The sequence below is a fragment of the Molothrus aeneus genome, chromosome 18 (assembly GCF_037042795.1).
Source record: "Molothrus aeneus isolate 106 chromosome 18, BPBGC_Maene_1.0, whole genome shotgun sequence".
NCBI classification, from domain to species: Eukaryota; Metazoa; Chordata; class Aves; order Passeriformes; family Icteridae; genus Molothrus; species Molothrus aeneus.
In genome coordinates, this window is record NC_089663.1 from 10,869,515 (window position 1) to 10,884,952 (window position 15,438).

Here is a 15,438-nt window from a genome sequence, read left to right on the forward strand (position 1 = left end):
CTGGCAGACAGATAAGGACCCTTCAATTGACTGGGACGTTCAGTGTCGTGTTCCAGTGTGACTTTGGAAACACTGCACTGCCCTGACGTGTGCTGGGAGAGACACAGGGAAGGAAAAGAATAATGCAAGTCTCAAACACAAACCTTTATTTTTTAAAGTCCTGTGACAACTTCAGTTTTTCAGTTACAGGCTGGTTCTGGAGAACCTGTAAAACCCTGAGCTCTCCCTTAACCAGAACAGCGGCTTCATGTGCCTGATGTGGTAACAGAGCTTGAATTCAAACTGAGCCTCTCTCCAGTGAGAGTGTTCTGAACCCCCAGCAGTTCCTGCAGAGCACACAAACCTCAACAGAGTCAATCGTGACCTAAATTTGTGCCATTACAAGAGCACTGAGGGTTCCAGAACGTTCTGTGCTGCTGGGTCACAGCACCAGTGACAAAGGCTGGGCCTGCCCTGCCCTTCCCTCCCGGGTGCTCCCCACTGTCCCTGCACTACAGCACTGGGGAGCTCTGCAAGGCACCCAGCTCCTCCTCGGTGTCACTGGCTGTCACCAGACTCTGGAAGGTGCCACCAATGGCCTTCTCCTTGTAAGAGACAGCTCCGAAGAACAAGGAGTGGAACTGGAAAATGCAACATTTGTACAGGTAAGAATTGTGTGATGCAGAATTTGGGCATCAATTATTTGTGAAGCTTTTGCCACTCTAAGATCTCTCTCAGCCAGCAGCGTTTCCCAGTGAAACCCACCTGCCCCCCAGGAGTCTCCCAGCTGTGCTGGGGTTTTCCAGCTGTGCTGGGGTTTTCCAGCTGTGCTGATCCCGCTGAAACCCCCAGTGCACGTGGGGGTGCTCAGCCCAGCAGCAGCCGTGGGGTTCCAGTGCTGGCACCGTGGGGAGTTCCCTCACCTTGGCATAAGGAGCCTCTGTGGCCTCTCCTGCTGCTGCCTGGGCCGTGGCTGCTCCTGCTCTGCCTGGCCCATCCCTCTCGGTGCCTCTGGGAATATTTTTTACCTCTTGTTTTGCCAGAGCACTCGGGGGTTTTGCAGGCTCTGTGCTCGGAGTGTTTCCCTTCTGCTGTGGCTTTTTGGAAGTGGCTGTGCCTGCGTTGCTGGCTCCCTCCATGGAGGTCTGGTCAGATTTATCCATGCCAGTCCTTGAGCTGGATTGGACAGAGTAGGTTAGGTTAGAGCTGGCTTTGTGTTTCATTGGAATATCCTAATTTTCTGTTTGTGAAAAGATTACAGAGCTTCAGAGGGGATTCTCAGCAGGTTCCCTCCTGCTGCCCCCAGAGCCTGAGGAGATGAGAAAGCAGCAGCTTGTACAGAACGTTCTCTCTTGCACCCCCTTAGTGCTGCTGTGCTGCTGAGATGTTCCTGAACCCCTGCAGTTCAGTTTTCCTGTGAAAACCTGAGGTTTTCACCCCTTTAAGGCCACCTGCCCCCTCAGCCCCTGTTACCTGTCCCGGGGCCGTGGGCAGCAGGCAGGCTCTGCCTCCTTCTCAGCCTCACACAGGGTGGCCAGGATAAAGCTGGCCTCCAGCAGCAGGTCCTCAATGCTGAAAGCAATGGGTCTGAACACAAGGATTGAGACCAAACAGCACAGGGAATTACAGATCCTGTGATTCCACCTATGCAATTAAAAAGCTCCTCCTCTGAAAAGCTGCAAATCTCCTGGATTTGCTGCTGAGGAATGAGAGAGGGGCTCCTGTTATAGATCTCACTGCTCCAATCAGCAAATGCTGTGCAGTGTCAGAGTCAAATGATAGCATTAAATATGTAATTATTAAAATGATATTTATTCAGAAAATGTATTGTTTCTTTAAAGTGCTAAATAAATAAATAAATCATTGCCTGCAGGGGACTGAGAGCCTCAGGTGTCCAGGTAATTTATACACAGGAGTTCATCAGTCAGCACAGCTGCCTTGGCAATGCCCATGCCTGGGTTCAGTGTTTATATGGAATTACAAACTCTGCAGTGCAGGTTAGAAATGGCTTTGGGATTGAGATGAGGAGCTGCAGTTCAGTGTTTATATGGAATTACAAACTCTGCAGTGCAGCTCAGAAATGGCTCTGGGATTGAGCTGTTTGGGATGAACCTGCAGTTCAGTGTTCATATGGAATTACAAACTCTGCAGTGCAGGTTAGAAATGGCTCTGGGATTGAGCTGTTTGGGATGAACCTGCAGTTCAGTGTTCATATGGAATTACAAACTCTGCAGTGCAGGTTAGAAATGGCTCTGGGATTGAGCTGTTTGGGATGAACCTGCAGTTCAGTGTTCATATGGAATTACAAACTCTGCAGTGCAGGTTAGGAATGGCTCTGGGATTGAGCTGTTTGAGATGAACCTGCAGTTCAGTGTTTATATGGAATTACAAACTCTGCAGTGCAGGTTAGAAATGGCTCTGGGATTGAGCTGTTTGGGATGAACCTGCAGTTCAGTGTTCATGTGGAATTACAAACTCTGCAGTGCAGGTTAGGAATGGCTCTGGGATTGAGCTGTTTGGGATGAACCTGCAGTTCAGTGTTCATATGGAATTACAAACTCTGCAGTGCAGGTTAGGAATGGCTCTGGGTTTGAGATGAACCTGCAGTTCAGTGTTCATGTGGAATTACAAACTCTGCAGTGCAGGTTAGGAATGGCTCTGGGATTGAGCTGTTTGGGATGAACCTGCAGTTCAGTGTCCCTGGGTAGTGCAGGCCCTGCAGGGCAGCCCCACACGTACCTCCCACTCCTGTCCGAGTGGACGGACACAGGGACGCTCACGGCTTCGGCAAACGCCAGCAGCCCCTGCAGAGAAGGGTGGGGTGAGGTGAAAGTTAAACCAGAACACTGATACTGGAATGGGAGTTTATCCCAGCTGCTGTTTACTGGCAAAAAGAGGGGAAAATTCGGCTGCTTCTAAGCTGGTTTCTGTCCTTCCCTGCCAGAGCCTTGCCAGAGGAGGCTCTGCATGGAGAACTGCCCTGGGCTCAATGCTTCCCTGGGGCAGCTGTGCTGTGTCTGCCCCGCACAGAAACCTCATCCCTGTTTCAGAAGTGTTTGTTTGCCTTTCAAAGGACCCTGGGGTTTAAAGCTAATCCTCACCAGGTGCTGAAACCCTGCTGCAGTCAGGAGGGCTGGTGGGACACAGGGACCATCCCATGCTGTCCTGGTCCAGTCAAGCAAATCAATGAGAAATGGGTTTTCTTCCCAGACAAATTCTTACTTTACCCTCAGTTCTTTAAGGCAAAATGTCACTTCAGAATCGACTCCAACTTGAAAGTAGTCAAATTCCTCTGGGCTGAGCTGTATCTCAGTAAGCATTGTCCTTGAAAAGTCTGTTTGAGATAACAACAAAGTCAGGGACTCACAGCAGTGAAGTTTGAACTCAACAAAGCTGTGATTGTAACCCTGAGGTTTTTTCATAAGCATTGTTTGAACAAATGATTGTGTTTTTATAGTGGCTAATATTAATAAATGTTTAGCTTATATGCATATTAGAATTAAGTAAAATCCTCCATTTATTTTCAGTACATTGTGTAGATCTGAATGGATTTTAACAGAACCTATTCCGTGTTCTGCTGTGTGATCTAACCTTGCACCTGCTGCTGTTCTTGCAGATCTGCTTCTTCCACAGGCATCCATCACAAATAATATTCCCAGCTGCCTATTGTTGCATGGATGGGAAGCCCAAAATGCAGCGTGACTTGAAGAGATTAATCAAAATTACTGACAATCACCAGAGCACAATGGAGGTGGACAGAGGCTCTTTGTTTTAAATGACAATCTTTTCCTGACACAGGAAAGTGGCAGCAGGAAATTGGCTGCTCACTTTCAGGTGTTCAGGTTTTTGTTACCACGAGGTGGCTCCGTGGCTGTCCGTGGGTGTGTGAGGAGAAAGTGAGAGGGGCAATTTCCTGGCTGTGACAGTCTGGAGAGCTCAGAGAAATCCCACAGCAGGAAGTGCTCCAGGCCATTGCCACTCTTCCCTTTCTCTGCTCCCTTGTTTCGTCTCCCGGAGTTCAAAGAGGCTCTTTGAGAGGCTCCTTGTGGCTGTGGCAGGGGGTGTTTGATTCCTGTGGATCCCCCAGGCCAAGGACACAGAGGAGCTGCAGCCAGGGAGATTCCCAGCACCTCTCACTGCCTCCCCTCCCTTCCCTCACAGAACCCTTGGTATCTCTTCACACTTGAACCATTTTTTCACTTTCTTTCTTACAATAGTCGTGGGAAGTGAATGTTTCTGAAGGGACCAGATGTGTCATTCAAAATGCAATCAATCTCTTTCTTTGCCCCGTTTCACTCCAGCCACTTTCTGCCCCTTGATCCTTCTCTTAGCCTGGTCCCAGCCCAGCTCCCAGCCCTGAGCTCTTCCCAGGTCCTTCCCCCAGCTTTGGTCACAGGTATGAAAAGCATCTCTCTATTATATGATACACAAGAACCTCTGCTTCAAAACCACAATTTCATCTCCAAAACTGGAGTCACACCCCAAGAACCTCCAGCTCATTCTCCACCTCCTGGAGATGTGGAGACCATGGCATAACAGTGCAGGGCTTGCTGACACACTGTGCTGTCCTCAGACTAAAATATACTCTCTAATGATATCAATTCTATAATTGTGGTATTCAGATTTAAATAGTTCTTTTTAAAACATGAAATTATCCCCTTTTTCCTGGCAGTTGCCAGGCTGCTGCTCTTGCAGCACAGTAATTACCTCTTTCAAAGCCTACAGCAAGTGGCATAATTTATTTCAATTGGCTGCTCAGTCTGAGATCTGCCACTGACACCAGGAAGATGTTTCAATTTATTTAAATTGATTTAATTTATTAAAACCAGAGGGTGGCAGCATGACTTGAAATCTCTCTCTCTAATGTTCTGTTAAAAATGTCATTCAGTCATAAAATTCATCCCACATTTATGTCGTGACAGTTATTATTCCTGGAGTTCACCTCAAAAAAAAAAAAGTTAAAATCCCAAGGATTGGTTCACATTGTGAATTTCCTTACCAGTGTCTTCCTCAGTGTAACTCTTGAAACAAACTTTCACTGGAGTTACTGACAGGGTTATTTCTTCCTGACTGCTTGGGAAGTGGATCATCACATCAGCCAGCAGCCTATAAAATGTCATTCAACACTGAAATAATTCTATCTATGACTATTTAGCATTTGTTACATTGAAAAGTAAAACTCAAAAAAATATTTCTGTGTTTGTTACCTGGAGTGGACTTTAAGAATGTTTGGACACATGTGCTTTGCAAAAACAGCCTGCAAGGGATCACACTCCTGAAATGTCAGGTTATAGGTTTTTACAACACCTGAGTATGAAGGAAACGAACAAAAATCAGTGCTTGGCTGTAATTTCAGTTTTGTTGGGTTTTTTTTAATATTAATTGTTCAATAGAGGAAGTAACCAAGTGACTTAGCCCAGCTCCATGGAAATAAGTCACCACAAACAGGAAAAGAATCCACCTGCCATCTTAGGCTCCCTCCAGCCCGTTCGCTGTGCCTGGACAGCATCCGAGCTTTTTAAGGATCCACAAGAAATAAACCAACAAAGGCAGGGTGGGAAAGAGCCCCAGTAATTAACTGGGAAAAGAACAGAAATGGGAGTGGAGTGCAGAACACAAACCCTGCAGATCTCTGGGAGGGTGGGCTGAGGGAGCCCAGCTGTCTGCAGACACAGCTCAGCGCATTATCCTACACCAGTGACCCCTTAGTGACACACAGACCGTGCTGCAGCACACACAGCTCCGTGGGGGAGATGAGGTTTGTCCTGCAGGGGCTGATGAACGCCCCCAGTGCTGCTGGGCTCAGGAGGACAGAGCTCTGCTGCTGCTGCTGCTGCTGCTGCTGCTGCTGCTGCTGCTGCTGGCATTAATTGTGGCTCCCAGTGAGCTCACCGTGCCTGCAGAGCAGCTGGAAGGTGATGTGCTGCTCGCTGGGGCTGGTGCAGATGCTGCATTTCTCTACATTCCTTTCCAGCACATTTACACATCTAAACACAGGGAGAACTGACTGAAAAAAAAAAACAAAAAAAAAATTAGTGCAGAGCAGCTTTGCAATAAATATAAATTTCCCTGGGTTTGTACCCTGATTTATCTCAAGCTGCTGCTCTGAAGGCTTCCCCAAACTGCTCTGGGGACACTGGGAGAGCCCAGGCTGATCCTCACCCACCACAATTTCAGCTGAAATTGGCTCAATTTGCTGCTGTGTGTAACAACTCACTAAAATGTACCTTAATTATCAATTTACAGGGGAGGGATGGCTGCTTCTCCTTCTGACAGGGCTGGCTCCCAGCTGTCCAGCAGTAATGCTGGAAAAACATGGATGAGAAGAACACACAAGCATATGCTGACCTCGAGGAATTCACTGATCTTAAGGCAAGCTGGAAATGGAATCACAGAGTCCTTAGGGCTGCAAAAGAACTCCAGCATCACTGAATCCAACCACTGAGGGAACAGGAGTATAATAATTTATTAACTCAAAACTTAACCTTTTAAAAAGAGCCTCCTCTGGGCTTCAGTGCCACCAGCAAACCTGGAATTTACATCTCAAAATGATTCAAAAATTTTTAAATATGCATTTTTATTTTATTTTAATTTTTAAAATAAAAATAATTGAGTTACCCAAACACCCAGAACTCAGCTTGTGTTTGCATTTGAGGGACATGATCCATACAGATGAGCAAAGACACCTCCAAAATCCCCCAGGTACAAAACAAAATATCTCCAGTTGTGATTTTCCATCCTCCCAGTGAGCCAAGGAGAGTTGATCACTTTTACCTAAGGAACCTCTGGAGCAAACACTAATTCTGCTGGAAATGGGGTTTGATTAATCAGAGGCATTAATGGATGTGTTCTTCCTGTTGAGTCACAGCAGTTCAAAACATGTTGTTTTCACTCCTGCGTGGTACAAAGCCCAAACCTTGTGACCTGTGACAACAGGACTGACCCCTGTGGCATTAACCCAGATATCCTGGACAGCAAAAAATCAAAGGATCTTAGGGCAGAGTAGGAATGAAATCTTCCACAATAATTAAAATCACAGAAAATATGGCATGTGTCCATATTGAAAGTGGAGGGAGCTAAGAATGTGATGGACTGAAAGGTACCTGTGGAAAAACACAATATCCAATTGCATAAATACTGGGCTTATAATAAAGATTTTTAAATTAGAAGAAATAAAATTCACTTACACCTTTTTCTACAGGGTCAAACCAAAATTCATCACTAATCCGTGCTATGGCATGTATTGCTCTTCCAAACACTGCCAGGGAAAGAAAACACTGCAATATGCATTCCAAATTAAAACAAAAAGATAAAAAGGTGGCCCTGCACTTTCTCCAGAATAATCCAAGAGGAAGCATTACAAATTTCTTATACATTCGAAAGAAAATGGATGGTGGAAACTGTTATTTTTTCAATTTAATTAAGATTTTAATTATGCAAACCCTCAATGTTTTGGAAAGCTGCCTCTGATGAGGCACCTCGGATGTCGCTTTGCGGCGCCTGGAGTTCCCACAAATTAGGTCAATCAGACAAAACCACCGGGGCTAGAAATGACATTTAGCAGGGGAAAAGCCTGAGAAGCAAAGGGACATGTGGAGAAATGGAATCCTAAGAAACAGCGGAGCCCAGCAGAGGCCCTGCGGATCCTCCTCCGGCAGCGGCGGAGCAGCTTTTCCCTCAGAATGGAGCGGAGCTGTGCCCTGGAGCTGCACAGGGACACGGAGCCAGGCCTGGCTGTCCCCAGATCCTGTCCATCCCAACAGGCCCAGCCGCACAGCGCCCGATCCCGCCGCGATGAGGGAGAGGCGGAACCCCCGCCCCGCTCCGCTCCCGGGGCTCGTGTTCCGCTCAGGGCAGTGCCGGGGGTGCTGCGATCCCGGTGTCCGGCACCAATCCCCGCGTGTGCCGGGCTGCCCGGTCCCGGTACCTCGGAGCTGCGCCCCCCCGATCACGCACTTCATGGCTCTTCCCCTCCCTCCCCTCACGGCCGCCCCCCCGCTCCCCTCACGGCCGCGGAGGGCGGGAAACGCCGTGAGGGCGGGGCGGGCGCCGCGCGGAGCCCCGGAAGTGGAACTCGGGGATTATGGAATTGTGGAATTGTGGAATTATGGAATTTTATGGAATTATGGAATTGTGGAATTGGGGATTGTCCCGAGTTACCCTCAGGGATCTTCAGCCCAACCCCTGGCCCTGCACAGACACCCCGACAATCCCACCCTGTGCGTTCCTGAGAGCATCGTCCAGCCTCTCCTGGAGCTCTGGTGGTCTCCGGGCCGTGCCCGTTCCCTGGGCAGTGCCCAGCACCCTCTGAGGGAGAACCTTTCCCTGATCTCCAACCTGAATCCCCCTGACACAGCTCCAGCCGCTCCCCGGGTCCTGTCCCTGTCCCAGAGCAGAGATCGGAGCCGCCCTCGGCAGCACCAGCCCATGGACAGAGCCGGGAAACGCCCCCAACCCAAAAGAGAAGGGCTGACCATGGCACTGATTAGCATGGGAAGCAAGAGAATCATAAACAATAGAATACTAATTAATAATGTAACTATGCAGCTTGTAGCCAATGAACATCAATTCTTTTGTTTCCTAAAATGCAAAAAGAGTAAAAAGAATTGATAGGTGGGGTGCTTGGATTGTGGGAGACCACGGAGGGCCCAGGCTTGCGCAACTCTGAAATAAATAAATAATCAGTGTTTGTCTCTCTCTCTCTCGTCATTATTGGCTCGTTTTGCGAACAACTCTCATTTCACGTGTATAAAAACCCAGCCAGCGGGACGCGGCACGGACGCGTTTAGAGCTCTATTGTCCCTTCGCAGGCGCCGTAGCGGAGGCGGTGCCGGGCGGTTCCGGGAGGGCCGGAGCGGAGCGGGCGCGATGGTGAGAGCGGGGGGACCCCGGGGGCCCCCCGGGATCTCCCCGGGATCTCCGGGCACACCGGAACCCCCGGCACGGCCACAACAGCCGGGCCCGACCCGGCCGGGCTGCGGGAGAGCGGGCGGGAGGGCGGCCCCCAGCTGAGGCGAGGCCCCCAGGGGGGTGAGGGCCGGGCCGCGGCTGCAGGAGCTCCCTTTATAATTTGTATTAATTTTATCGTAATCGCATTAATTTTTTTTTTAATTATTTAACGCTTCTTTCATAACATCGACAATTCATTAATTATGATTTGCCCGTTCATTTGGCTGTGTTTTCTCTTCTGTTGCTTCCTCTCGTTTAACATTGATCATGTTCCGCCCTGTTTCTCATCCCCTGCAATCAACTCCTCCATTCCAATCAGGCTGGGCACAGAGTAAGTCACTCCTTGGCTCTCCTAACACCCCTGGGAAGGGAAAGGCTCCTTCGTGTTCCTCCGTGCCACTGGCAGCTGGCTCCGAACAATTTAGGGGCTGCTGGCCCACCAGATCACCCCCAAAATCCAGGTGTTTTATCATTTTTCGCCACTGCTTTAAGCTCTAGATACGCGTGGTGATTGAACCTTGCAGTGCTGTTCGGTTGGTTTGGTTACTGCAATGAATGGGAGCTGGAATGGGAATTCTGGGGAAGTGTGGGGCTGGTATTTGGTCAGCACAGGGGACATCTGTGCTGAGAGCACACGCTGCTGGCTCAGTGGGGTGTGTGAGTGGCAGGATAATTTTATTAATTTTATTAAACATCAAATACATAATGGTACTGCACACTGAAATCCTTCAGGCAACAGTGAGACAATCTATCTATTGCCACTTATTAATCCAAATCACTGTTACCAGTTTTGGTAACCCATCAAAAATGTCTTTTTTTTTCCCTCTTGGTTTCATTTTGTATTGGTCACTCATTGATTAAAAAGCTCTTGTATTGCATTACCAATACTTTCAACCATCTGTCTCCAGGTGGGTTTGATGGTGGCACTGAGATGTTCTTAATATAAAAAAAAAAAAAAACAAACCCTAAACCAATCAAAAATACCACCCAAGCTCCCTCTGCCTTCTTGAGGACTGTTAGCCTGAAGGTAACTGCATGGCCTAAAAACCCATGAGGGAAAATAATCTTTAAAAATACAATTTCTTAGCCTAGTTATATTTGTTTCTAGAAATAAATCTGGGCTGTGTCCTTTACAAACACATTTGAGGGTGTCCTTTTAGGAACTGCCCCTCTAACATGAAGTGGAAGATAAAAATCTCTTTAATTTGGAGCCATTCTTTGAGTTCCTAGGGCTGAGTGTTTCCAGATCCAGGGTTTTCCCAGAGCAGTGCCATAACATTCCCTGCTTTGTAAAGCTTCTCATGCCCTTTTTGCACAATTAATTTGCCCTGTGTTGCTTGCATTATTGCTTTATTTGCAGATTTAAGGCCTGTGCTGTTAAGCCATGGCCTTGCATCATCTCAGTCCTTGATTTTGAAGCCCCTCACTACATTTTTATTCTGGCATCTGAAACTGTAAATGTATAGAGGTGGTGACAGGAGCACTGTGCAGTGGCCTGGATTGGCTTTTCTGCAGTGCCCTGTTTCTATTTTGTTGTTATTTTTTAGCCTTGTTCAGTTTTTCAGTGGTTTCTGCCATGAGGACTCTGAATGCTCTTCCTCCTCTGGTCAGCTATTAACACATGCTGCAAATTTGCTGCTTTTTAAAAATATTTTGGGTTTTTTTTTTTGTGGGTTTTTTTTGTTTTTTTTTTTTTTTTAATTTTTTAATAAGGGGAGAGAAGCTTGGATGAAGAGATTTTTTTAAGAGAAGTGGCTGCAGTTTAGCCAGGTCTGAGAGAGAAAAAACGGTGGGATGGTTTATGGCAGCTCCCAAATTTGTGTAAAATACATCAGGTAATGCAACAAGAATGTGTTAGCAGTGCAACTATTGCACTGTGGGCCTTCAGCAACAAACCACAAATAATTCTGTTTGTAAAGCCCCCTCTGCTCATGGCCTGGCAAAGCCCCTGGTGGAGCAAAATCCCATCCCCATTCCATCCTCACTGCAGCAGCTTTTGGGTCTAAATGCCAGGCTGGGGACAGTGCAGGGGACACTGCAGTGCTGGCTGTGCCCTAAGCCCTGTGTGTCCCCTCTCTCTCTCTCTGGCCCTGTGTGTCCCCTCTGTCTGTCCCTGTGTGTCCCCTCTCTCTCTCTCTGTCCCTGTGTCCCCTCTCTCTGTCTGTCCCTGTGTGTCCCCTGTCTGTCCCTGTGTCCCCTCTCTCTCTGTCCCTGTGTGTCCCCTCTGTCTGTCCCTGTGTGTCCCCCGTGTGTGTCCCCCCTGTCTGTCCCTGTCCCTGTGTGTCCCCTCTTTCTGTCCCTGTGTCCCCCCTCCCTGTCTGTCCCTGTGTGTCCCCTGTCTGTCCCTGTGTCCCCCTCTCTCTCTCTCCCTGTGTGTCCCCCCTGTCTGTCCCTGTGTGTCCCCCGTGTCTGTCCCTGTCCCTGTGTGTCCCCTGTCTGTCCCTGTGTGTCCCCTGTCTGTCCCTGTGTCCCCCCTCCCTGTCTGTCCCTGTGTGTCCCCTGTCTGTCCCTGTGTCCCCCTTCTCTCTCTCTGTCCCTGTGTGTCCCCTGTCTGTCCCTGTGTCCCCCCTCCCTGTCTGTCCCTGTGTGTCCCCTGTCTGTCCCTGTGTCCCCCTTCTCTCTCTCTGTCTCTGTGTGTCCCCTGTCTGTCCCTGTGTCCCCCCTCTCTCTCTGTCCCTGTGTCCCCTGTGTGTCCCTGTGTGTCCCCTGTGTGTCCCTGCAGTTGGTGCTGGTGCTGGGTGACCTGCACATCCCCCATCGCTGTAACAGCCTCCCAGCCAAGTTCAAGAAGCTGCTGGTGCCTGGCAAGATCCAGCACATCCTGTGCACAGGGAACCTCTGCACCAAGGACACCTATGACTACCTCAAGACCCTGGCTGGGGATGTTCATGTTGTCAGAGGGGACTTTGATGAGGTACTGTCTGCTTTTTTTGGGGTATCCTTTAAGTTTGTCACGTTTGGAGTTGATTCAAGTAAAAAAGGTGGAATGAGTTCCTGAGCTCTCCCCTTCTGGGTGGTGCAATAGGGTTGGGTTTAAGGAGAAATCTGTCTAATCTGGGTTTGGTTTATTTTCTTTGCTTTTAGAACCTGAATTACCCTGAGCAGAAAGTTGTGACTGTTGGACAGTTCAAAATTGGGCTGATTCATGGCCATCAGGTGATCCCCTGGGGTGACATGGCCAGCCTGGCTCTGCTCCAGAGGCAGTTTGATGTGGACATCCTCATTTCAGGGCACACACACAAATTTGAGGCATTTGAACATGAAAATAAATTCTATATCAACCCAGGATCAGCCACAGGAGCCTACCATGCCTTAGAGAAGTAAGTGAATATTGGGGGGATTTTTTTGGTTTGTTGTTTTTGTTGTTTTTTTTTTTTTTTTGTACAAAACTGAACTACAAACTCCTGAGGGTTAATATTTGTGGTTTAAGTGTCAGGGAGGGGATAGTTAGAGTTGTATAACTCACCCAGCTGGACTGGCTCAGTCTCCTGGACTGAAACATGAAATGCTCACAGCCTCAGATCTCTGTGCTGTACTTACAGAATTAATTCCCATTTTTCCTGAAGTGATTTCTGCTGAATAGTGGTAAAACTCTAAGAGGGTTATAGACAAACAATCACTGTGAATTTTTTCCTCTCTTTCCAGCAACATCATTCCTTCATTTGTGCTGATGGACATCCAGGCTTCTACAGTAGTTACATATGTCTATCAACTAATTGGAGATGATGTGAAAGTAGAAAGAATTGAGTACAAGAAATCCTAAGAAATGTTTTTGCTTGTCTGGTATTTTTACCATCTCCTTCTGAACTGCAAGTTCCAAAACTTGCTTGCTCGTTTACAGCCCTGCACTGTCTCTAACAGCTCAACAATGTAACTTCTTGTCATGAATTTAAACAACCTTGTGTTTGCTTTTCTCTGTATGATTTGTAAAATATTCCATTAAGATAACTGTCTAAATACTGTTCCCTAATGTAATAAACTCCACTTCATAGAAAAGCTGAGCCTGGTGAGGTGGTGTTGGGGAGGAATGCAGCAGTTGTGGTGGTTTGGGGTTCCCCTTCCAAGGGGTGCTTGGACAGGGCTGGAACAGAGACTGAGGGCTCTGGGACCAGGCTGGGTTTGCTCCAGAACCCAGTTTATATTTAATTGTCTCAATTTAACATTCTCAGCTAAGTTCAAGGAGTAAAATGGCTTGATAGACTGTGAAAGGATTACAATTACCTTGTAATTTCAGTAGAGTTTGAGTCTTTCAGCTCTCCCTGTGCTTTCCTGAGTGACGATCTCACTCAATCCATACCCAGTGAGGAGAGGCTTCCCTGTATTTTCCTTTATTTGTGGCTCACATCTGACACTCCATTTCCTGCTCTCTTTGCTCCATGCACAGAGGCTCTCAGTGATGAATTCCATGTGACTCAAAGCTGCTGAGGATAACCCTGGGTTGTTCAGGAGCAGCACCTTTGGCTCCTCTGTTCCCACAGCTGCAGGCACCTGAATGTATTGAACAGCTCCCCTTTCTCACAACTGCTGTAACTTTCCAACAAAACCGATTTTTACCTTTTGCCTCCTCCATCAGAATGTTTAGGATGGGGGAAGTTTCCTTGGCCTTTGGATGATTATGATTTTTCCATCAGCTGGAACCCTTCTTTCTGTGTGTGTCATGAGCTGACTGAATAACTCATTTCTATTCAAAATAAATCTGCTTTGCCCTGGATAAAAAGACATTTCAGGCTGGTGTCTCAAGAACCTCTGGCTAATTGCACTTCATGCAATCAGAGAAAAGTTGAAAAGAAAACCTTGGCATGTGAAATTCAGAGAATTCAATTGACTGGAACATCAATTTATTGACAAATTCATAATTAAGAGGTTTATAGAATATTGTAAGGGGCCAAAATAGATGCACAAGTTTATTTCTTTTTAATTTACATTGTAAGGCTAAAATTGACACACAAGTTTCTTTGTTTTTACTTAAGGCCAAAACTGATACATAAGTTTGTAAAGTTACACTTACAATTTGTCTACAAAGTATTTTACATGAACCACAGCCCCTGCAGTTTTAAACAGTTCATCACAGGGATGACAAAGTTCTGCTGCTGTGGGGGACATCTCAGAGAGGTCCTGGCAGCAGGCCTGAACACGGGGAAAGCCAGAAGGAAAGGAAACAAACTTTACTCCTTCCTAAAGTGCTGAGTATGAACTGGTGACTCCAAACAGGAAATTCTGCTGAGCCTGAACTGTTTTTGTGGGGGTGGGGAATGGAGGAGAAGCAGCCTAGAACAGCTGGGAAACGTGGAGAGGTACTGGATGCTCCTGGTGAAAGCTTTGGGGTTTTAGTCTGATGTTCTCCTGAGCAGTACAAGAGTTGTGAATGCACAGCCCAACCTCCTGCCAGGACAGGGAGGAGGGAAAAGGGGAATTCTCAACCTAATTTATGGCACTTCCAGGACACAGGACCCCTCTGATCCATCCAGGTACATCTGGAAGGTGAAAGAACAACATTAATAGGGCTTAGGAGAATGGGATGTGATCCAGGACACAGATGTGGTTCAGGTAGAATGAATTCTTTGAATTAATGAGGGGATAGTTTATTATATGCAGTACATGTTACTAAAGTAGATCAGCTACAAAGTATTTTTGCAAGAAGTCAGGTGAAAACCTTTAGAGAAAAAGGAGAAAATACTGCCTGAGGAGGAGAGATGGTTTTTTGTTTTACCTGCAGGAGATGAGATGCTGGGACATCTGCCAGAGCAGGGTTTCCACATTTCTTTTGGTACTCTTGAATCAGGGTTGTTGCATCATCAAGGCTGTAAGAGGCAAAATTGGATCCTTTGTCAAATTAAGCTCTCTAAAAAGCCAAAAATTCAGACAACAGAAGCAAAAAACCAAAGTGTGATCCCATAGCTTGAAGTCAGATGGGCCCTGTCATTTCCCAGTAGAGGAAACAAGCCTGGCTGTTCCTTGGGCTGTTAATAAAACCCATAAATGCAGAATTTCAGTGTTCCTTGGTTCCAGTCCCTGGCTGAGTGTAGGACCAGTGGTAACAGTGCCCTGCAGTGCCAGGGCTGGGCTCTGAGTGTGCCCAGGTGTGAGAGCAGCCCCAGGTGCTCTGAGGCCCCAGGTGAGTGGGGCCCAGCCCAGCTCCCTTTGTGATTTAAGTGGAGCACAAAAAGGGCTTTTAGTTCTTGAAAACTTTGTGGCAAGACCACCAATTCCCGAGTCTTCAGTACAGGCAGCTCATTTATTTTTTTTCTGAGTGTTTTTATTGCTGAAACTGTGACTCTGTGATGCCCTGAGCTGGATTCACCTAAAGGTAAGGTCAAGGTTTTGATTATCTCACTCTGGTTGCTTCTATTTTAACTGCATTTGATCTGTTACTTGGTCTTGAATGGCTGTAAAACTCTGTCCTAGTGAGGTGAAATTTATTTCTTTATTAACTTAGCAATACTTAGAAATCCCTGGAGACTAAATATTAGAAAACCTTCATGACTTCAAACAAAGGAAAATTATATAATG

The 15,438-nt window shown here is 47.2% G+C and overlaps 3 protein-coding genes across 3 annotated transcripts in view; 1 reads left to right on the forward strand and 2 right to left on the reverse strand.

Annotated features, from left to right (window-relative positions):
• Window positions 1-547: 547 nt before the first annotated feature.
• RAD9B (RAD9 checkpoint clamp component B) lies at window positions 548-7,940 on the reverse strand. Its single transcript, XM_066562351.1, is given in 11 exon segments — window positions 548-718; window positions 720-1,155; window positions 1,453-1,566; window positions 2,719-2,783; window positions 3,207-3,313; window positions 4,979-5,085; window positions 5,187-5,286; window positions 5,872-5,986; window positions 6,207-6,356; window positions 7,167-7,237; window positions 7,907-7,940. Coding segments are annotated over 11 exon segments (1,470 nt in total).
• Window positions 7,941-8,797: 857 nt separating this feature from the next.
• VPS29 (VPS29 retromer complex component) lies at window positions 8,798-13,649 on the forward strand. Its single transcript, XM_066562089.1, has 4 exons — window positions 8,798-8,850; window positions 11,651-11,842; window positions 12,013-12,248; window positions 12,574-13,649. The coding sequence occupies exons 1-4, from the start codon at window positions 8,848-8,850 to the stop codon at window positions 12,689-12,691; spliced, it is 549 nt and encodes a 182-aa protein (XP_066418186.1). The 5' UTR covers window positions 8,798-8,847; the 3' UTR covers window positions 12,692-13,649.
• A 152-nt stretch (window positions 13,650-13,801) lies between these two features.
• Window positions 13,802-15,438, reverse strand: part of KNTC1 (kinetochore associated 1) — a 31,240-nt gene continuing 29,603 nt past the window's right edge. The window contains exons 64-65 of the mRNA XM_066562476.1: window positions 14,639-14,729; window positions 13,802-14,402 (exon numbers count right to left, since the gene is read on the reverse strand). Coding sequence (XP_066418573.1) covers window positions 14,355-14,402; window positions 14,639-14,729 — 139 coding nt within the window. The 3' untranslated portion in view covers window positions 13,802-14,354. The remainder of the gene's footprint in view (window positions 14,403-14,638; window positions 14,730-15,438) is intronic.